The sequence below is a fragment of the Stylophora pistillata genome, chromosome 6 (assembly GCF_964205215.1).
Source record: "Stylophora pistillata chromosome 6, jaStyPist1.2, whole genome shotgun sequence".
In the NCBI taxonomy this organism is placed as follows: domain Eukaryota; kingdom Metazoa; phylum Cnidaria; class Anthozoa; order Scleractinia; family Pocilloporidae; genus Stylophora; species Stylophora pistillata.
In genome coordinates, this window is record NC_142524.1 from 24,434,508 (window position 1) to 24,458,496 (window position 23,989).

General features: G+C 38.5%; 2 protein-coding genes and 1 pseudogene across 3 annotated transcripts; 2 read left to right on the forward strand and 1 right to left on the reverse strand.

Moving 5' to 3' along the window:
- Nucleotides 1-2,505: 2,505 nt before the first annotated feature.
- Nucleotides 2,506-7,251, reverse strand: LOC148728933 (dehydrogenase/reductase SDR family member 7-like; the record flags this gene model as incomplete). The annotated part of the gene is made up of 8 exons (XM_088725057.1): nt 2,506-2,696; nt 3,225-3,511; nt 3,910-4,026; nt 5,048-5,097; nt 5,703-5,895; nt 5,983-6,104; nt 6,938-7,107; nt 7,202-7,251. Coding segments are annotated over 8 exons (1,029 nt in total), but the record flags the coding sequence as incomplete, so codon positions are not given.
- A 621-nt stretch (nt 7,252-7,872) lies between these two features.
- LOC148728934 (uncharacterized) lies at nt 7,873-15,220 on the forward strand (annotated as a pseudogene). The gene is made up of 5 exons (XR_015988678.1): nt 7,873-8,066; nt 8,373-8,461; nt 12,617-12,653; nt 13,417-13,549; nt 14,416-15,220. The product of XR_015988678.1 is annotated as an uncharacterized LOC148728934 (transcript).
- Nucleotides 15,221-17,414: 2,194 nt separating this feature from the next.
- LOC148728935 (lactadherin-like) lies at nt 17,415-23,772 on the forward strand. Its single transcript, XM_088725366.1, has 9 exons — nt 17,415-17,444; nt 18,125-18,191; nt 18,911-19,236; nt 19,766-19,907; nt 20,209-20,546; nt 20,895-21,036; nt 21,719-21,975; nt 23,001-23,115; nt 23,249-23,772. Exons 1-9 carry the CDS (start codon nt 17,415-17,417, stop codon nt 23,257-23,259), a joined length of 1,428 nt encoding a protein of 475 aa, XP_088581492.1. The 3' UTR covers nt 23,260-23,772.
- The last annotated feature ends 217 nt before the right edge of the window (nt 23,773-23,989 follow it).

Genomic DNA, 23,989 nt, shown 5'->3' on the forward strand with positions numbered 1-23,989 from the left:
TCATTTTGAGTAAACAGGGTTTCTACTGCGCTCATGACCAAGGGACCATTGTTGCACTGGTTCATAAGCTACCTTGGCAATAGGCTACAGCGAGTAGTAATTGATGGTAAAAGCTCAAATTGGTTACCTGTCACCTCAGGAGTCCCACAGGGTTCTCTACTTGGACCTGCTTTATTTGTGTTGTTTATTAATGATATGCCGAGTGCGTTATCTCACTCAAGCACATTGGCTCTGTTTGCTGATTACGCTAAGTGCTTCCGCACCATAAGATCTTATGCTGACTGTGCCTTGCTACAAGACGAAATTGACAAGCTGGTTGACTGGAGTAACAACTGGAAGCTGGCCTTCAATGTTGACAAATGCTCACTTTGCACAGTAACACGGAAACGCAGCCCCATAATTTGCAACTACAGAATGGGAGAGAAGGCTCTTAGCAGGGTGAGAGCCCAGCGCGATCTCGGGGTACTTATGTCAGATACAGCTAGCTTCAATGATCACATCCAAGCCCAGGTAAACAAGGCTAACAAAATGCTGGGTTTTATTCCTCGCACTATCAGCGGAAGCAAAATTTTATTACCAACTCTGAGATCCCTTTATGTGGCTCTCGTACGTTCTCACCTTGAGTACGCCTCTGAAATCTGGAGCCCAAAATCAATTACTATGATAAAAAGAATAGAAGGGGTGCAACGACGTGCGACTCGGCTTATGTTACCCGATTTTAGCTATAATGAACGCCTAAAACGTCTCAACCTGCTACCACTGGTTTACCGCAGAGAAGTCAAGGATCTTTCAACTTTTTATAAACTGAAGTGCGGGCATTTTAACTCTTCACTTAAGTCGTATTTTCAATTTTGTTCAGATGAGAGATTAAGATCGCATGCAAGTAATAAACTAAGAATTAATAGATTCAGGACGGAACTTTTTAAGGGAACATTTTTTAATAGGATTCCGTATCTATGGAACAATCTGCCTGATGCGTTGAGGACGGCTAGCTGTAGTGTTTCTTCTTTTAAGAGACTATGCACTAATTTTTATAACGATAGGGTTTTCGACCCTGAGCACCCATGTACCACCTGGGCTAAACCAGCACTTAGTTAGTAAGGTTGTTAGTTAGTAAGTTAGTTAGATTACTCAGTTAGGTAGTTAGCAGCTAGCCAGTTACATACCTTGATTAAGTTTTTTATATATCCGTATATTTTCTTCATAATGGGTTGACTAGCACGTATGGTTCGTCAGTTCCCTTCTAGTCTTCCCCACTGCCTTGTTATGTAACCCAATTTGTTATTATTGTGTGTTCTTTTGTTTTATTTTCCCATGTAATTGCAGTGAAATGGAATAAATAAATGAGGCGATTTATTTTCAAACCTTGCTTATTATGTAGTGAAGAAAAGTTCAACAAATTTTCATACAGCCTTGGACTAAAAAGGGAACGTACAACGCAAGCTAAAACAGGGGGGGGGATGGGGGCAACACAAGGATTGTCGAGGACTGAAATACAAAGACAACCCAAAGGGCCCGTATGTTTAGGATTACATTATTTGTAGAGGAGGATGCCAAGAATAAAACGCGGGAAAACGCTGATGACGAAGTCGCGGCTGGTTCAAGTACTACACCTAATTGGTTAGAAGGATGATGTAACTGAGTTTTCCACCAATACCAGAGCGTACTGGGGGATGGGAGGGGCAACACATATGCTTCTCGGATAGGGACGAATAAATGGAGGTCCCGTCTCCTGCAGGGTTGGGGTAGGAGACGTTAATTTCCCACGCACGAGATTACTGTGTGATGGATGTCCTCCCTGGGGTGGGATGGGTGGGTAACAGGACCCCCGTTGATACCAGTGTTTACTACACTGAAGGGGCTATCCTGTATAAATATAGATGTCTGTCTGTCTGTCTGTCTGCAATACAACTGCCATAGCTGAGAGGTGTCCAACGGAAAAAAGAAAACTTTTGATGTCTTCGCTTGATTATCTTTCGCAGGATCGCTTTTCGATCGAGTGTCTCAAAACCAAAAGTATTCACAACTACCAATCAGTGTAAGGGTAACATCACCATTACCCAACGAGAACTCAAAGCTGAACCTTGCCTGTTCGTCGGTTTGTCCTTGTCTTTGACGTTTATTAGTAGCTGACGTAGGGTAGTGATTTGTGGATTTCGAAGAGTTGAAGGATGCGCCAAATGTTCTCAGACATGCCCTTTATGTATGCTCAGTTTATGTCAATACAATGAAATGCTTAGTTTAGACAGCCTGCCGTCTCAACTGTTTGCATCTAAAACCTAAGGCAATTTTTTGTCATAAACACTGAATAACAGAGGAATGTCACTTGGGTTCTACGCTTCTACCCATAATTAGAAACTTCAGATTTTAGAATCGGAACAGGTTCTGAATATTCCATCCGCAAGCTTTAATCTTTTTTTTTCCATTGGCGTCCATACGTTTCCTTAAGCAGCTCAAATAATTGAAAGTGGTCCTGAGTTAGGAGGACAAAAAATGCTCACAGTCAAAGTTAGAAATCCAACTTTACTTTTAATCCCAACACAGTAAAGTTAAATTATCTTAATAATTTAACTTTTAATAAAAGCACAAATGGAACACAATTAATTGAGGTACACTATTTGAATTTCGAACCGAGTAGTTAATCAGGGATCTGCGGTCAAGTTTCACGGCGTTTCCGGTTTTTCCAATGCACCCACCTGAAGAAATAATTGGACAAATAAAACAATCAATCGATGAATAAATCAGTGATTACATAGATCAGAAGAAAAGGCCACTCATCAATGATTACATCGATTCATTCCATGCTAAAATACAACTTACGATTATACTTTTCATTCGGAGTGAACAGGGGTTCTTCTGCGCTCATGAAGTAATTAATTTTCAGGCCAGAGTTAGTGGAGGGGGACAGTCCCCCTCCATTAACTATGGCCAGGCTAAAGTAAGGGACGTACAAGGCAGGTTAATGCGGGGAACCTCTGAATTGTCGAGGACTGAAATACAAAGACAACCCGAAGTGCCCACTTATAAAAGTTTGATTTGTAGAAGTGGATGCTTCGAATAAAGCGCGGGAAAATGCTGGTGACTTAAGTCACGACTGGTTCAAGCATTGCACCTGATTGGTTAGGAGGATTTCGTAATTAAGTTTTCCACTAATACCAGAGCGTATTGGGAGATGGGAGAGGCAAAACAGATGCAATACAACTGCCGTAGCTAAACTACCTTACCAGTTTCCGACAAGTGGTAAATACTGTGCGAGATACAATTCTACCAGTCGTTTTGGAATAGCAATCCACACTTCATTCAAAAAGTTCGCCATGGCGATAATAATAAGATGCACGCATCGTTCCGTTTTGATGGTTGTCGCTGGAAAAACTTGATCCCTACGAGTCTGTAAAGTGAACAAAAAGTTTTTTTCTCTCTTGCAACGATGCGAGGTGTCTTCGGAATAGAGAAAACTTGTCTTCGCTGGATCACTTTTTGCTGGATCGTTTTTCGATTCAATGCGTGAAAACTAAAGTGATCAAAACTACTGATTAGAACGAAAGTTAACATCATCAGTACAAGGAGGTTGTGGTCCTCCAGGTAATAGTGCAACAACACTCATATTTTTAGGTAATAGGGCAACAACACTCATATTTTTAGGTAATAGGGCAACAACACTCATATTTTTGTATCACACCTGAAAGACAGTATTGCCTTTACGGCTCATATAATGATCGAAAGTGGTTATCCTAGAGCACTTGACCCAAACCTAAGGGAGAGAACGTGCCAGCTGTGAAGCAGACTTCGCCGATTACACTTCTTGAAACAAAGTCTGGACAAACTAAATTTTCCTTGATTTAGTTCAACAATGCTTTAATAATTGTACATCATAAATAATAGTATGAAATTTGGATTTTATCAAAATACCTCCAGGTTCTCTCGATACGCATTTCTTAAAATGTTTGAAAATACCAAGCCAGGGCATATCATTGTGACACCAACATTCTTTTCATGGACTTCCATACGCAAAGTATTGAAATAACCCTGAAAATGATAAAAGTAGATAAGTACTGGACAACAATTTTGTTTTGAATTTGTAAGTTTTGAAACAGTAAATAGAGAATTTGCCCAATTGGAAGTTAGTCCCCTTTCAACCTGTGGGAGTTTGTCACTTGAAGTAGAACTAGTTTTCCCTCAAATCACCAATTCACCAAAAATTGGAAGGGGGTAAACTAGCAGTAGGGCAAACCATTAGGGGAAGTACTTTGGACTTCAAGAGATGGGTGATGGTAGGATTTTTCTGAGTTGAAATATTTGGATTTCTAGATCATTTTGAGTTGGAAAATTTTGGCAAGTTTTTTTTTTGGGGGGTAGCTTGATCTAAGTAGGGAATTTTCTTTGGGTATTCAAAACAATCTGAAGATTGGACGTAGTTCCTGTGTATCCTAGCTGTGAAGTTCAAAGAATACAGAAAAAACCAAACTTGTTTTGTCACTGTTTTATTACATAATGCATGACATTATTAATTTGGCATGGTATTTTTTTGAGGGTTACATTTTGGTCCAGGGACGTTTTGGGGTTTTTTGAAGCCCTAAGGGGTTTTGGGGGGGTTTGGAATTTTTTCCACATTTGATCATCCCTATCAATTGAAATCTGGGGTACCCCCTTTCAGAGCAAACCTCCATAAACTGGGCTCACACTTACAACACTCTGAGTTTTTCAGAGCAATTTTCATACAGTTGGCTCCATGGGAATGATTGTACCTTATGGATCATAATTATTAAAATCCCTGTTTGTTAAGTTTAGACCAATATTTACCTTTACCTTATTTACTTTCCATAATTCCTAGAGAAACTCACTGTCTATTCCAAGTGTGATTAATACTATAGCGGGACCTGCCAACCATTTGTTCTTATTGAGGTCAGAATATACCAGAGAAATATTTTTGAAGTAGTCATGAAGAGTTGACTCAAGACCTGTCTTTAGTGCTTTAATGTCTTTAGTAATATACATCACAAAATCAGTAACAGAAAAATGCAATCATGTACCATTTTAAGTCAATCACCTGAAGAGCATGTTTAGAAGCTGAATATGCAGCCATATTAGGACCTGGTGCTGCAAAATAAACATCAACTAATTAATGCTGTGTTCATCTTGAGGTGTTCATCATATACAAGAACAAAAATGTGTTACCACGATAATGCCTCATGTGAATGATATGACATACCAGAAATGACATATATCTTATATTTCAAAGGGTAAAACACTTCATCTGCTTCTTAATATAAAGAACAAACTGGAACAGTCAGGTTTTAACCACATGTTTCAGACAAAATTGCATTTGCAGCATGCTCTGTTCTTCAGTAAAAAAAATGTTGCTTGCAGAGGTATCCTCAAAGGATTGCAATATTTCTGTTTCCCTTGGGAGTGCAAATCCTGTTTTTTGTTTTGCTTGCTCATCAGGTTCACTTTCCTGGATACAACACATGCAATCTTTCTGCTGTAACATTAAACTTGAACACCCTTATAGGTGATCCAGGTAGATAAGAAAGGGTATTTATCAATTTCCATGAACTTTACACATGGTAGACTCAAAATGTGTATTTGTGAAGTGGCATCTTATAAGGGCAGAGGAAAGGTAAAGTTTATTACAGAATTTTCAGTATGGCTCCTTTCTCATCATCAGAAACCCCCTCCCTCAAATGATATATCAAACTTACCACATTTCCCAGAGGCACTACTTATAACAACAATTTGACCATTCCTATTTTGAACCATGTGGGGCAGAACAGCTTTGGTAAAAGAAATTGTCCCCAGCACATTTGTGTTCAGGACTGAAATATCCACGTCATGATCACTATCCACTGAAGAACCCATCTGTAAAATTCCTGCATTGTTTACTAGAAAATCAATCTGTGATTTAAAACAAAAAGTACACGTATGCCTTATGTGAAATAAAATTGAAAATAAGAACTTATCACATTAAAGCAAAGACCAGACCTTGCCAAACTGTTGAAGAGCTTTAGCTATGCAGTCTTCATGAGAGGAGAAATTTGTAATATCCAATGGCACAACAAGAAAGTCTTCCTCAAAGCTCAATGGGAAAATCCTTTTTGCCAAGCCTGTGTAGCAAGAAAAGAAATTCTCATATTCACACAAATTTAAATGTTAGAATTTGCTACCCCTCTATAACATCAAGAAATCTGGTTAGATATTCTAGTCTTCTAGGATAGGGACGAATAAATGGAGGTCCTGTCTCCTGCAGGGTTGGGGTAGGAGATGTTAACTTCCCACTCACGAGATTACTGTGTGATGGATGCCCTCCCCTGGGGTGGGGTGGATGGGTGTTTTAGAGGGCCACTAGGGAGAATACTTTCAAAGTAATTGGTGTCACCCTCTTAAAATAAAGGTTGTTATTATTATTATTATTATTATTATTATTATTATTATTATTATTATTATTATTATTATTATTATATATAGTCGAGCAACTCCAAAATATTGGCATTGAGTCAAAATCTCTTCATTGATATTTTTTTTCCTTCTTACTGCATTCTTGTTTGGAAATGTATTTGGCACTGAATGGAGAAATTCATTGTTGGTCACTTCTCAGAGTAAAAGATTCTACAACCCCCCTCACCCATTTCTCTTAGGCCCTGTTTGCACCACACCGAAAAATTTGGAGAGAGTCATTCGACAACTTACCATCGCTCGTAAGAGGCTACGTTCAATTACGAAATATGATGACCAGTTGAATTGTATCTGTCAAGGAACAACAGATTTTCGCGCCCGACAAAAGATTGTAGGCCTCCGAAGCCAGTGAAAATTTTGGTGGGTCAAAAAAATTGTTCGCAAACAAAGTTTCGCGTATTGTGAACAAGCCCTTAGCAACAAATTTCACTTCCCTATGTAGAATGAAGAGGAACCAATTAAAAAACCTTAGAGTAACACTTACTCAGGCACTGATTTTTCACTCTGTCTAATTCGTCTTTTCTCCTCGCCGACAGCACCAGTTTACAGCCCAATTCAGTTAGCTTGTAGGCTAAATGTTCGCCAATTCCACTCGATGCACCAGTGATCCAAATCACTTTACCTCGCAATCTTTTATCCGGTGGTTTTGCAAATCTTTGGTAGAAATGCAGTATTGCATCACAATCAGCAAAGTAAATTCTCAAGATGTGCAAGACGACAAACAGAAAAACACATATCTCGAGGAAACCTGTCATTTTCTTTGAAATATTGATTAATAAAAGCGAAAAGAGAGTCAGGTTACGTGGACACTAATGGCGGACGAGTAAGAGGCCTGAGTCTAAGAGACTAAAAGACCACAGGCAGCCCAGGTGTTGACTTTCCAGAGGCGCGAACTAATAACAAGCGAATAACCTAACCAAGATATGTTCCTCAACGGCATAGCTTGTATTTTTAAAACTTATTGAGATGTCCGTTCACTTCTCCTGATTTCTACGAAATTTTTAATTGTTTTCTTATACTTTTGTGTGACAGCTGTTTACCTTTGAAATATTGCACGGGAAATTCGCGTTGTCGGCAAAATTGCTCCATCAGTGCATGCTCGACATTTAACCGTTGTGCTGTTGTGTTGTGTTCTCGCAAAAAGTTTGCTCTGAGGAGCTATGAAAAAGGGTAAGTAACTCATCGAAAACTTCATTTTTCATTGATTCAGAGAATTGCAGAGTTCGCATTCGGCTCGGACTTGTTTTGCAACAACAAAACACACAACAAAGTGTAAAGAAACGGCTAAAAGTCTGGAAAAACGGCTATGACGAAGTATGACAAGTACGAACTGGACATCCTGAAAAAATTTCCGGGGAGTTTTAAGCAAAATTTTTTTAGATAGACGGGGAAGATTACTAGCCTAATAGTCTTCGTGAAATGCTTACTGTTATTACAAACCAATACCTAACAGAGAAAGAGTACAAAGGCTCTAATTATGTTGGTGATGGAGAGTTTAAAAGCTCGAAGCAAGTTCTTGAAAGGAAAGCTGGACTGCTTCGGCAACAGGGCAAAGGCAAGCAGCCGAACCAGAGCCTTAAGAAGAAAGAAGTACAACTAAAGTGGAACACAGAGTAATTTTTTTGCATGTATATCTTTAAAAATTAATCCCATTAGCTATCTCTCGCAATTTGCTACACATAATTTGGTAACTTTTCAAAGACTACAAATTGGATTAGCTCCACGTTGCGGGTAATTTGGTTAGCCTTTGAAATAATTACTTATTCTGTTTTACCCCAAATTGCAGTCGGAATTATGTGATTTCCAATACAAATGACAAGCACTTAATATCAACGTTTCAGTGAACGCAATTAGTCACCACATGACGCATTTAATGTTTAGACAATGTTTCTTTGATGTTATTAATTAACAACTTAAAGATACTGCGAAATCATGTTATTCAGGGTTGAATTAGGGCTTTCCAAGTTGAGTAGTGAGTTTCCATTGGAGTTTGTCTTAAAAACAGGTGGTGAGTATTGGTCACAACATGATTCATAAAACAAACCCTAACGGTTTTAATGATACAGTACAGCCAAACTTCGAAAAATGTGGTTGAAACTTAACCTAAATTTAGTAGTTTCAAAACTACGATACTTAGCCGTTACAAATGAGAAACCCTACTTGAAGGTCTATTTTGAAAGAATGACGCCAAAGGCTGCAAATAATTAAAATCAGAAGTTCAGGTTTTTATCTCCCAGAGTTAGGTTTCACATTTCAAACGCAATAGCAAAACTTGAGATTTAAAAAATCGAGACAATCTGAAAGTTAATTTGATTTTTAAATCTAACTCGAGATTTTTGAAATACAAACTGCTGAAGAAAGTCGTGTTACGATGACCCATTAAGCGGTTTAGTTGCCATGGTTATCATCTTATGCTTTTTTAAGATTTACTTGTGGTTTGAATTATTTCCATTGTTGACGCAAGGATACTAGTGGAGATACTCTTGAGATTTAAACGTTAAAAAAAAAAAAAAAAACGGTAGAATGTTTCGTTTAAAAAAAAAACACGAGGCAACAATAATTTCAAAATTTGCTCTCAGGTCAAGTAGCTGATAATGTCATTTTTCGTAGATACAAACTGACTCTGTTATGATTTGATGAACAGGTTCTTGTCGTCTGTCAAATGGTTCCTGTGGTTGATTGCTTGCTGTGCAATCAGATAATTGCTTAATTTCTCTGCATCCTTGTTGAAAATGAAGTACTATCTTGAGTTAGCTCTCACTATATCTTTTATCTTTTGGAGAAGTTATCTCTTCAGTCTACTTTATTATTGCTTCACAAGGTAAGTAACATAGCCTAACTTCTGCAAAGTTTACCAGCTTCCTTTTCAATATCAATCCTGGTCATTTCATTTACTCTCGACTGAGCTTCTGAGAGATTATTTATAGAGAATCTTACCCTCGAAGACTTCAAGTAAATTCAAACGAAGATGTTAATTAATTAACCCTGTCCTTCTCAGTGCCAGTTTTTCTAAACCTTAAATATCTATTGGTAAAGATATGGAGAAACCAGGTGGCGAAGTATAACCAAGCACATCAAGTTTGAACCCACCTATCAAAACACTTTTACATCCGTTTCCGTTCAGTTTAAGGGAATGATCATGAGAGTGAATAGCGTAGAATTATTTGAAGATAGGTCGTATTTTTTTCTTGGTCACGTTGGAATACTCACCCGTGAGGTTGGTTACTGGCTATTAGTTTTGAAAATTTTGATGATAGTAAATTCATATTGGGACACAGAATAAAACCAAAGGCTGTAAAATTTTGATTGTTTTAGTTAAAAAAGAAAAAAACATGGTGAATGTATGAGACTGCTAGTGTCAATTATCTTGGAGTCTTTTCGATGTTTTCAATGCTTTATGGAAAATCTCTAGCCATGTATTATTAATTTTAGTATTGTAAGATCACCGCATATTTTGATGGAGACCACAATTTTATCCCTGTGTTGTTGCTGTCACGTGTCACCCGTAATTATGTTGATTTATACCCGGTTGTCGTGAGATCCTGAGAATGGGTTTGTTGAGTACTGTGGGTGCCCGCGCAAACCAGGACCATAAAATAAAACATGTTGTGTTAAACTTCTATGTCCCGGACAACGTTACACCGCATTCTTGAAGAAAGTAGGTGACTGAAAACTGTAAAATGTAACTGGTGTCGTAAAAAGGTACCAACAGTACATTTCATATACAATGAATATATGAAGTTCATATATTTTGAACTGCGGTATTAAATACGTATGACGCACGATCCTTCCCAGTAGATAGCGCTATTTATGCAATAGCGAAAATCAGACCTGAAAAAAATCCGGCCTGTACGGGATTCGAACCACTGACCTCTGCGATACTACTGCAGCGCTCTACCAATTGAGCTAACAAGCCAACTGGGAGCAGGCTGTTAAGTTGATTCGTAATAAACCCGTGATGATAAATCAGATACAATGAATACATGAAGTTCATATATTTTGAACTGCGGTATTAATTACGTATGATGCACGATCCTTCGCAGTAGATAGCGCTATTTATGCAATAGCGAAAATCAGACCTTAACGGACCTTAACGAAAATCAGACCTTAATCAGAAAAAAAGAAAATCAGACCTTAATCAGACCTTAACGAAAATCAACTTAACGGCCTGTTTCCAGTTGGCTTGTTAGCTCAATTGGCAAGGCGCTGCACTAGTATCGCAGAGGTCAGTGGTTCGAATCCCGTACAGGCCTGCATTTTTTTCAGGTCTGATTTTCGCTATTGCATAAATAGCGCTATCTACTGCGAAGGATCGTGCATCATACGTAGTACATTTCATACAAAGCAGCAGTTATAGTTGAATACTTCCCACCAAGAGTAATTTTTTTTTTTTTTAATAAAAAGGAGCTCTTTTTGCCGAGAAAAAAAAAATAACACGGGTGACAAATGCAGAGATCTGATTGGAGATCTCCTAAGGTCGTGATATCATGTTACAATGCTGTCTGCAACCATGCATAGCGTTGATACTTTTTAACGAATCATATCATAAATTTCCTTGTCGTAAGAAACTAAGGCAGGGCCGTAGCTAGCATGAGGCAAGACGAGGCAATTGCCTCGTCTTAATTTTGGCCTTTTTTAATTTTTTTTCTTAAAGATTGACTTTTCTGAAGAAAAATGCCACGGAAAATCCTTAAAAAAGCATTTCTAAACGTCTAGATTTCAAAGTTTTGTGGGGGGCATGCCCCCAGATCCCTCTAGCGGCTGGCGCCTTCGGCGCTCGAAACTCGCCTCGTCTTGTCCTGAAATCTGGCTACAGCCTTGTAAGGACAACGTTTTGGGGATTTTTTCGGTTAAACATTTATCATTATTATCATTGTTATCAATATCACAGTTGTTAATTATAGATATCATTATTACTATCACGCTGACTCTTACAGCTACTTTTAAAATCACCTTGAATTTACATTAGTTGTTGCTCACTTCCTTGCAGATTCCTGCCGATCTCTCAAATTTACTCCATCCATAGATGGCCGCGCCCATGTGGGTCATGTGACTAAAAACATCAATTTGCCTGTGGGCATCCATCGTTCCTGTAGAGGACAGTGCATAATTAAAAATAATTGCGTATCATTTAACATCGGTCGATCAATAAACGATCAAGTGTTATGTCAGTTCAGCGATTCTGATCACGTTGAACATCCCGGAGCACCTGAAACCACGAGATGGCTTTACCTACACTGGTATTGAGGTAAGATTACCGCAAAAAACTTACATCTTTGTTATTCTACGGATTTTCTGACGAGAGAGCTGAAAAAGAAAAGCACTTGTCGAGAATTAAGAGAGGCAAAAGTAAATATTAGAATAAAATGCAGAGTTTAAATAAAAATTCAAAAGCGGCGAGATTTTCCGCTTTAGAGAAGAGCTTAGTGGTTTGGTGAAGCTGACAAATTTACCTACAGAGCTTTTCATATCCGAACGCCAGCCGTGTCGATACTTTTCAACTCCGTGAACAGAAATTATAATGAGCTTCAGGAGAAAATTCTCGGTTCAAGATCGGAGAATCATATCGTTTAGGTATCGGGAAACCCCTCTGTCTAGAGTGATTTAAAACCGAGTTAATTGGGCCTGAACGGGGCACTTGAAATGATTCATGAAGTCTTTCGGGTAGAGAGACAGTGGCTCGGCATTTTCAAAGAGGCCAGGACAAGTAATCATTAAAATATGTTTTTGCTTATCAGAACCCATGTTCCAGTAACCCTTGCTTGTTTAATGGGACATGCCTGAGTGGACTAACGCACAAAAGATACCTTTGTGTGTGTCAAGCCGGTTACTGGGGAGAAAATATATATATATAAATTTTGTAAGAGGTATTTATTTTGTGAAAGGACCTTCCTGAAAAATGTTCTAGTAAAATATTATAGGTAATTTACAATTATGATTATAATGTTGTGGGTTTACGACGGTTTTATCTTTGATTCAGCAAATTGAAGATGTCTAAGGGTTCATTTAATTACAACCTGAGGCTGCAAAGTTTTCTCTAGATCTTGCCTCAGTATTTCTTCTCCGTGGTTTTTCAATCTCAATCACAAACAAAAACTTTGATACTAAGTTATTTACACCCAACTCTTCTGAAAATAAACGAAAAGTTTATTTCTCTCCGTAGCTTTTCGGAGTTTCAAAGAATTTTACGATCAGAATCAGTAAGTATGCTTGAGTTTGTTGGACACTTTATACACACATTGATGACTCTGAAAAACTTATCCAGATCTTGCACAGAATAATGACATGTACGAGCACAAGGATGAATCATTTGGTTTAATTTCATGCATTTTCACTTCAATTCAGTTTACTACCATTTTAAATCTTGGCTCGTCAGATGCGCATTGTTAATTGCCATAGTTTGCGACTGAGCAAAAAGTAAATGTTTAAGAACTTGTGTTCTAGAGAATAATACCTGCCTCGTAAAAGAAACAGCAACAACAACAGCAAAAAAACAACAGCAAAACAACAACAGCAAAACAACAAAAGAAAAACAACAACGGCAAAACAACAACGGCAAAACAACAACAATAGCAACAAAAATGAAACAAAAAGCAAACAAATTTGATATCTGGAAGGGATTCTGAGAGAAGGATCCCCTTCGTTCGAGACACTGGTACGGGATCATGCCACTTTCAGGAATTAAAGCCCTAAGCTTAAGTACTATTTAAGATTGTCGTTTAATTTTTTCCCCAAATGAGCCCTGTCGTGTAGCTGATTTGCCACTTACCCTGAATACGTAATGTATGCTGAACTGTACCTAAACGGTGCCAGCGACCTCAATATCAAAAGAATCCTAGGATCCCAGGAATCCCTGCATATGTATGATACAATGTCCGTTACAGAAAAAACCTCATTTAAAGAAGTCACAAAAACTTCAGTTTCAACTGAAGCTCCTTCATGTGTGGATGTATTTTCTTCCAGAGCCAATGGAAACAAAGCTTACCCACTAAGCGTAGGATCGAAAGTTCTTCCTGTAAACTGTCACATGACCGACGACCTCGGAACATATGGAGGTGGCGGATGGACGCTGGTCATGAAGATTGACGGTAACAAGGTATCGAACAGTTGTGTGCGCAAGAGAGTCGATCCACTCTCTGTAGCCATAATTCAGTTTTCGACCGAACTGATAATATTTCCTAATTAGCAGGCTCACTTAGCAAAATACACTCATAAAGTGGAAGAACGAAGATGTTTGATAACATATATAACATATGTGTAAGAATGGGGTGCGAGCCAACGCGCTCGGCGTATAATACGATTTTAAGTGACTAGATCTAGAGGGCACGCGCAATCGACAATTTACAAAGGGGTCAAAAGAATTAAATTGACCATTTAAAACATATACACACATATACACACTACGAACGGGTGCTTTTTTGTAAATTTACACCTTTTACCAGTTTTTTTTTTTTAAACCCTGATCATTTGAAACCCTGGCCATTATCAAAAGACCAAAACCTTCTGATTCAAACAGAGGGTATGACATGGGCAAAGAAAGCCAGCTTGCATTGGAAAATTTGGCAGCTACTTTTGAAAAGGAGCAATTTTTAAATCAGAATAGTCTTTTATTATTGTGATCATTCCCGTCTGCATTTTTAAACTCCTCCCGCAAACCGAGTTTAAGGTCTTTACTGATGGTAGGTTGCGGATGGAGCGCTGGAAAAAAAAACTAAGTTTCGTAACCGGCAGAAACGACCTGAAAACGAAGTTTCCTTGATGTTTATTTTATCTTTGGGTTCAAACAGATAGGAAAGACTTCAATTCAAACAAACTTTTGAATTAAGCTGCACGTACAATGAAATAAATCCCGCTAAATTGAAAAATTACAGCGCACGGACTAACTGAGAGATATAACAAGATATAATTACAACTCGCTCAAGTGAAGCGTGCGATTCTCAAAATTATTCAATTCGTTACCAGACCACCTTTGATTACCACTCACACTATTGGACTGAGAAAAATGAGAGCAACATTCCTGGGGGAGAGACTGGGTTTGACGCACAAGAAACCAAATTACCTACCTTCTGGAACTCATCCTTCTCCAAGATCTGCCTCGGTATGAAGATCGACCAACAGCTCAGGTTCAATGTGATAAACAAGCAGGCCAGCTCTCTTCACTCATTGATTGCTGATGGCCAATAACGCAACACCTCACTGGGCCGTGACACATGGAAATCACTGATTGGTCCACAAGCATCTTTGCAGTATTACTGTAATAAGGAAGGATTCAATGTTGTGGATGGCTCTAGCTTGAATACTAAAGCAAGAATTGCTATAGTCGCCAACAATGAAGAGAACTGCCTCACATGCAATTCCAGGATCGGATTTGGTACTCACGGTTTCCCGAATGCTGGCATCAAGTGTGGAAATGTTGCCTTGCCAGCTAGAGTCAGTAGATAATGGCGAAGTAAACATCACAGCAATGGGCTATATACTGGTTCACTGAAAAGGGCACGGATGCTTTCGAGCCTTCCATTATAAAAAGATTAGTATTTTAGTAGGGAAACACTTTAGTTTAAGTGCAGCATTGCCACATGTCCCATTTGGCAAACAACTGACATCAGTGTTGTAAATGAGTATTTCGTTTGTCTCGACTTTCTCACAGCACTTAGATTCGCCCTAATCTAATTCAATAATATTTGTGTTTCACAATTTTATCTCGTCGTAGCGTTGTTATCACAATGACTTTGCTATTGTTGCTACTTCCAGTTTCTTGAGGGCAGGGGGGGGGGGGGGGGAACTGATGGCTCATGAGGTGGATTTTCGGAAACCCAGGTTAGGAGAATACACAGCCCTTAGAGCTTGTTATACCAGGATCCGACAGGGGTTTCGGTTTGGCACCGTTCAGGCAACAGGATATCAGTCAGTTTAGGAAAGGGAATGACCTTTATTACAAATGATGTGTTTCTGTCATTAAAATACGATGGAAATTGCAATCGGAAGTATTTTCATAAAATAACAAAAGCGCAAATGTGGAAAGACAACGAGTACAAGTACATCTAGAACGTGTGAAATAAAAGATAAAAAGGTCACCGTTCTTCGCTTGCCGAACGTCAGACGAACGAAGAATAATAAAAATATATCGATTTCTGTAGCGCATTTCCATGTAAATGCTCTAATACGCTTTACAACACTGTGCTGGGGACTTTTCCAGACTGCCAGCGGCAGTTTAAAATTAATAAAGGAGAAATTTTACAGATGCCCCCTCCCCCCATTCCCAGTAAAGGTTCTTTAACACCCCCTGCCGAAATTAACTAATTGATAGGTGCTGGAGACGGGACCTCCGGCTTTACGTCCTATCCGAGAAGACGAAGCAATGCGAGTGAAGCGTCTTGCTTAAGGACACAACGTCAAGCCCCATCCAGGAGTTGAATCCGGGGCATCTGACCCAGAGTCCAGCGCACTGACCACTGAATATGGAACAATCGTGTCTAGTGTAAGAACAGGCCCCTTAATCGGTATTATTTTTTAAGCTGAATAAATCGGCCATCTTCCCCTGCATTTATTAGTGGCATGTGTTAGTAACAGCCTTCTTCGATGCCAGGACGGCGTCGACAAAGCCCGGATCATCACGGATCGGATCACGGATCAGAAAAAAAATAAAAAGTTTGGAAAAAAATAGATATCAAAATATGCTAAGGATGCGGTGGACCTTCGAGGGCTTATTTTTTCGAATTTTTGTTTCACGTCAAACTAATCACTGTTGTTTTGACTATAGTTTCTAAGAAAAATTTAGGTATTTGTATTTTTGTATGCATTTGTATTTGCGATATTTAGACAGGCCAGCCCAGTTCAGCTTGAAGCTGGTTTAAATGGGGGCCTGTACATCCCACCCATCTCACCTCTACCCACCCATCCCACCCCAGGGGAGGACATCCATCACACAGTAATCTCGTGCGTGAGAAATTAACGTCTCCTACCTCCAACCCTGCAGGAGACGGGACCTCCTCCAAATTCTTCTCAATTATTTTAAGACCTTGACTGTTGGTCCGGCCGGGGCTCGAACCTTCGACCTCCCGCACTAGGTAAAATACAATAACGTACGCAAATTCAGTTATTTACAAAAACTTATTTTCGCCAAAGTGAGAATAGGCAATTATAACATGTCAACATAAATGACTCCCGTAGGGTTTCATGCGTAACATACTTTGATTTCAGTCGCGTAAAAATCGCTAGGCGCCATGGTCGACTATTTAAGATTTTGAGAACGGCCATCAACCAGAAAACGCAAAAAACAAAAAGAAAAAAAACATGTCGAGTCGTAGGCACTTTAAACTGTCAAAGCATTACTCGCCACATGACGCTTTTTTAGGTTAATAATTAACAAGGTGTTGTCAGGGTTGATCTAGGGTTAATGAATTCAGATTGGAGTTCATCTGAAAAAAGGCGGTGATTATAGAGCTCGAGCAAAGCATGATTCGTAAAAAGAAACCGTTTGCAATAGGTAATTTTGCCAAAATTTTAAAAATTTGGTTCGTCCTGGTAATTTCCTAGTCATCACAGAAAAAACTATACCTGTCTATCTCTAGTCTGTTTTGATAAATGAAGGGGAAATACTGAAAATATTAAACTAGAAGTCCAGATATTTGATTACTGGAGGAAAGGTTCGCATCTTGAACGCAATAGTAATATCTGAATTTCAAAAGTCAAGAAAAACATTTGGAGTTTGATTCCAAACGTTACTTTGAAATTTGTGGATCACAAGCTAAAGAAGGGAATCGGGTATCCTCAACATGATATATTTAATTATTTAACATTTTATTATTATAATTATTATTATCTTTTTTAATCTCTCATATTCTAAATAGCCTTCATTATCGATGAAGGTATACCCGCTGAGACACTATTACAATGCAAATGTTTAAAAAGAAAAACGAAAACTTTGGTTTGGTGCCTTTTTTGCAACTAAGAGTCACAACATGGGCGAGGAAAGAACTCAGGAAAATACGGTAATCGAAATCATAAAAAATAGGGAGAACAGTTCAAGAAAAATAAGGTTTTAATTTGAAACATGAAATCAGTCAACAGAACACTGCAGATGTGTTAAAGACTAAGATGTTTTACAGTGATTACTTGGAAGACAAAGAGAAAGTCAAAATCTAAATTTGCAGCTATCTGACAGACAAAGCACGTAAAGCTGAAACTGTGCAGTTTGAAGTGTTCTAATAGTTTTTAGACGCTAATGAGTTTAAAAGTTCTCATCTTAAATAATTTCTGTACTTTTGTATGCTTGATAAGGGTAAAATTTTGAGGGTTCGTTGATTGAGAATTTTAGGGTTTCATCACGTCACGGCTTCATTGCTTCGCTCATGCGATCATTTCGTTTGTCGTTGGCAGATGTTTTGCCCAACTCATAATAGTTATGTAATTCAAACGAAGGAATGTAAAATAGAAACGAAAACAACATTAGAAAGGAGATATTTTCCCAAAGTTTACCATCAAGTCAGGCATAGAGTCAGGTAAATGGAAGTGTAATTCTCCGGCAAAACAAACTGACTTTATTGTGATTTGATGAACAGGTTTTGACAGTCTGTCAACTTTCTGTGGCTGGTTAATTGCACTGCAAGCAAATAATTGATTAACTTTTTAATTTATTCATCCTTGCTGAAAATGAAACGCCATTTTTTAGCTGGCTCGCACATTATGGTTTTTCTTCTGGGGAAGCAATCTTTTCCACTGTGCCATTGCTTCACAAGGTAAGTAGCCTAAAGTAAGTTTTATCAGCCAAATTTACGTTAATTATCAATCTTGTTCACTTTATAAACTCTCGAACTTCTGTGAGGATGAGAATCTTTCCCTTGAAGATTTGAAGTAAATTTGAAAGAAGATCGTGATTTAGCAACGCTTTTCTGAACCTCAGACAATCATTGGTAAAGATAGATAAAAAGCAGATGGTGAAGTTTGTTCACCCAACTCATCAAGCTCTTATAATTAAAGGGGGCGGGGGGAAGGAGTCAGGTTGACGGTTAACGGTTAAAAATAAGCTTTTTTAATGGTTGACGATTAAATTTTAGGTCATTTGACGGTTGATGGTTAATTTTTTTGGAATGTCGTTTACAAAACGAACAAACGCCCGCATTTGGCTGTAATTTTTCACAATGATGGGCTTGTAAAGAACTGTTAATTTATAACACTTTGTATTAATAAATGACTAACGTTTTACGACACCTGTACTGTTTCCACATCGGAAGTCAGTTCCGTCGCCAGCCAGTTTTACTCGCGACTACTAGAAGTTAACAGACTAACTTAAATGTATTTCTGTGATATGTCAAAACTTTTATTTATAAACAACAGAACTTGACCCCAATCAAGGCAATCGTCTTGACATTTGATGGCTTCCAAGAGAAATTTTTTTTTCTATGAAACCTTTTTTTCTGTTTTTTTGCTCACTTTTACCAAATGGATAAACTTTTAGAATGTAAATACCCCCTTGGCTTGGAAAACGGTGCAATATCTGACAGTCAAATTAGCGCCTCTTCTCAATGGGACAGCGTTCATAGCCCCGCAAGAGGCAGACTACATCTTCGTGATGAAGAGAAAGCTGGAGCCTGGTCAGCGAGGGCTAATGATGGCAACCAGTGGCTGCAGATTGATCTGGGAGGTCAGGAGACAAAGGTTACCCGCGTTGGAACGCAGGGTAGAAATGATAATAATCAGCGAGTTACAAAGTACAAACTGCAGTATGGCAATGACGAAGAAAGCTTGCAATATTTTAAGGAAGAGGGACAAAGTGCTGATAAGGTAAGGTAGCAAATTTTCAGCGGAATGTACTCAGAATTAGATGGATTTAATATGCGTTCACATACAAAGAGTGGTAAGTGGGCCACAGACACATTTGGTTTTGATACCTTCAACAAGACCAGAATGAAAGCGCAGAGGAACTGAATGTACCCGACAGAGTAAAGAAAGTAGTCAGAAGAGAGGGTGTTAATTCCTTTCATTAGCCCTTTATCTCCCAGAAGTGATAAATTTGTAACTTCTCCTTTAATATCCATACATTATCTATCACACAATTGATGAGAATACTCAAACTCATCAGGTAGAGCTTCAATTTTGTCGTGATCTAACACCAAACTCTCACTACTGTTTTTTTTAAGAGGAAATGCATAGCAGCAACCGGGGAGAATCAGCACTCAGATCTTGGGAATTAAAGTGTTGATCAAAACTGGCTGGAAGGTCTAAACTGTCACTTCTTAAATTTTTACCACTATTAGTAATTAAAATATTTCCAAGGGCTGATTGATCAATAATTTATAATATCTCTTAATAGGAATTTAGTGGAAACACGGACAGAGACACCGTTGTGGTGCACGTGTTAAGCCCACCAATAACTGCGCGCTACATTCGTTTCCGACCTGTAGTTTGGAATAACCATATTTCAATGAGAGTAGAGCTGTACGGCTGTCACGGAGGTAAACGAAAACTGCTCTTTTTTATTAATCTGCCCAAACACCACTTAGCCTGCCCCAGGCCCTGAGCCAGAGGAGGCAAGTGAAGAACTGGGAACAACAAATCGCGCTTGTGGTCGTCTGGGATACGGCTGCCTATTTTTTTTCTGACAACATCTTCTATTCTTGCGCACCCGCCTTCTCTTTTGATTCAGCTTACCGAAAGCCTGGCAGAAGTAGCGCATCTGTTTGAAAGCAGAATTGGTGGAAAATTACTTGTTAAGTTTGTAAGAAATGTAAATGCGTTCAAACATTTTGTTGACAGTCGAAAATTTAGAGTGTAAAGACCCTCTTGGAATGGAAAACGGTGTAATATCAGACGATCAAATCAGCGCATCTTCACAATGGGACATTCCTAATGGAGCAGATCGGGCCAGATTACATCTTGTACGAGTGCAAAAGGGTGGAGCCTGGGCAGCAGCGAGTAATAATGCCAATCAGTGGCTTCAGATTTACCTGGGAAGTCAGGTGACCAAAGTCACACGAGTTGCTACGCAAGGAAGATATGATCACGTTCAGAGAGTGACAAAGTACAAACTGCAATATGGTAATGATGGAAAGAGTTGGCAATATTTCAGGGAACACGGACATAGTGCTGATAAGGTAGACTGGTAAATTCTTTACTGATGCTCTCAAAATGCTCCTCTCGCAATGATGAACACCATTTGTAGGTAATTGGTGTAATTATCTGTATAATTTGTCTCACTAATACTAATTGCAGGACGTCTTCCTTGAATATCGTACAAGTGCATATACACATTTTGGATCAGAATAACAGCCCTTAGGGCGTGGGCGGGTTCAGTGTGTCTTATGAAGCATCATAGTCTAACGTCTTCTGTTATTATATGATGAATCCACCACTGAAAAAACGCATGACCACCCGCAATATATTTGTTTCATATAGAAAAATAATGCCAATATTCCTGATTCTAACGTATGTTAATTTGGTAGGAGTTTACTGGAAACACGGACTCTGACACCGTCGTGTTGCACGCATTAAATCCACCTATCAAAGCACACTACATCCGTTTCCTTCTAGTTTCTTGGAATAGGCATGTTGCGATGAGAGTGGAACTATACGGCTGTCAATATGGTAACGTAGACCTTTTCAAATACCGTAGATTAGGATCCATGTTTCGTTATCTATTTTTCTGGGTCACATCGAAGAGCTTATTTGTGGGTTGTAAATATTTGGATGGAACTAAATTTCGCCTGTAAATTTTGAATGCTTGGCTTAAAAAAAGTGATGGAACCGATGAAGGGAACAGCTTTCCTGATTACAATATCTTGGAATCTTTTCAATATTTTGATATTTAATGAAATATTTAATCTCGTATTATCCATTTAATGTTTTAATTAACGCTCTAGCGTTGGAGGCGCAGTTAAATCGTGTGTTGTTGCTGTCTGTGCCACCTTCCTTGAATAGAAAAAGTGACTAAAGGGTTTAAGATGAGAAGGAAGTTGTACAACAGAACAATTACAACATTTTGCAAAAAGTAGGAGTCACAGTTGTACAACTTGCCACAAAGGCTCTCTCTTTCTTTTTGTAATATCCTAAAAAGCAAGAGAAATTGCCAAGTGCAAAAACCTCCTAAGCTCAAAACTCCTCAGTACTGCAATATCGTTTACAACCAGTACGTTTACTTTAAGTTTCTCACAAGATCAGTAACTGAGGACAGCGTTTTAATGATTTTATCAACTTCACTTCGTTTATTATATCAATTTAAATTTTTTTTTTACCCTTACCATTGCTTTTAATCTCCTTTCTTTTTTAGATTCCTGCCGATCTCTGAAATTCACCTCATCAGTAGATGGTCGCGCCCTCGTGGGTCACGTGATTAAAAACATTACTTTGCACGTGGGCATGCGTCGTTCCTGTAGAGGACAGTGTATAATTGATAATAGCTGTGTATCACTTAACATCGGTCCTTCAATAAATGATCAAGTATTATGTCAGTTGAGCGATTCTGATCACGTTGGACATCCTGAAGATCTGAAACCACGGAATGGATTTACGTACACTGGCACTGAGGTAATATTTCCAAAGAATTATGCATACTTCTATGTCATTCTTTGAATTTTCTGAAGACAGAGTTGAAAAAGAGTACTTGGGAAGAACTTTTGTAGGATCAAGAAGAGAGACAAGAGCATGCAAAATTAAACAGCGACGAAGTTTCCACTCTGGGGTACAAAGCTAGCGGTATGGTGAAGCTTATAAATTCACCCTCAGAGCTATCCATCGATCTCCCAACGCCAGCTAAGTCACTATTTTGCGGCGAAGTAGCTCAAATGTTGTTGCTCAATCGAAAAAATGTAGCAGCTTTAGTCCTGGCACTTAGGTAATAAGCCTAGACGCCTTTTATTTCCTCTAGATCTGTCAATCTGAACATATTACCCCAGTCCTCATCAATCTGCACTGGCTCCCTATGGAACAGCGTGTTATTTTCAAGTTGCTTCTCTACACCTATAAAGCACTTCATGATCTGGCGCCATACTACTTGGCAAATCTGTTAACTTGCTATACACCTGTCCGCTCCCTCCGTTCCTCAAGGTCCATAAATCTGTCTGTCCCATCTAGAACCTCTGCTTATGGCGACAGATCGTTTGCGTGAGCATCCCCCATGCTTTGGAACAGACTAGCTGATTTTATAAGATATTCGAAACCTTAGATTCCTTTAAAACCAGGCTCAAGACTTACCTTTTTAAAATCGCTTTTAACTTATAGTCAACTTTTATCTTATTTTGTAATTACTTTAAATCTTATGTAAAAGCATTGAGACTTATGTATAATGCGTTTTTAAGAACAGTATTATTATTATTATTATTATTATTATTATTATTATTGCATGGATGATCATCAGGATATCGAGTTTTAATCGTTTTGGTAGCAAGATCCAGATTTATTCATAAACAACGTAACAAGGGTCGATTTTAGAAGAAGGCTCAAGTACGTGCTTCAACTAATCAATGAAAATGTCTAGGTGGAGGGGTTTTCCAGTTTTGGTTTTATAAAGAGGTTAAGACAATTTATCCTCCACCTTTTCTTGTACTTATCAGAACCCGTGTTCTAACAACCCTTGCTTGTCTAATGGGACGTGTCTGAGTGGATTTACGTATAAAAAGTACCGGTGTGTATGTCAAGCCGGCTACTGGGGAGAAAACTGCGAAAAAGGTGAGTATTATTGACTTTAGCGCATATTGCGCTAAAGTCAGTTTTGTTCCGTATATGCAGTACTATTCTAAAAGACAATTTTAACTCAGTCAAGTAAAAGATATGACTTCCGGAATCATCAATTCTTTACTAGACCACCTTTGATTATGACTCAAAGTTTTGGAATGATGAAAATGAGAACAACTTTCTGGAGCGCATCCTTCTCCAAGATCTGTCCCAGTATGAAGATCAACCGTCAGCTCAGGCTCATTATGATCAACAAGCAGGCCACTCTCTTTACACACTGATTGGTAATGGCAATACCGTTCTGCCTCTCCGGGTTGTGACACGTGGAAGTCGCTGATTTGTTCACCAGGATCTTTGCAGGACTACTGTGGTAAGGAAAGATTCAGCGCTGTGTCTTTATAGCGAAAATGCGTAAGCAAGAATTGGCACAGTCGCCATTAACAAAGAGGACTGCCTATGATGCGATTCCAGGATCGGATTTCGTTCTAATGCCTTCCCGGATGATATTTCAAACAAGGCTCATTAATATGACTTTTCCATGTTAAGTTAGAATCAAATGTTATGCCTAGGTACTTAGTGGAGTCAACTTGTTTAATAAGTACATCATCAATTTTAATTCTTAATTTAATTTAATTTAATAACTGATTAGCTTTAAGTTTACTGGAATGAAAAAGAATAAAGTTAGTTTCAGAAATACTAAGCGCAAATCGATTACATTTCATCCACTCAGCAATAGATTTTAATTTACGATTTAAGGTTGTTTCAAGGTGACTAAGGCTTTTTCTAGAAAAATAAATGTTAGTATCATCAGCGAATAGATGAAATGTTAGTAAGCTAGAAGTGTTGGGCAAATCATTTACATATAACA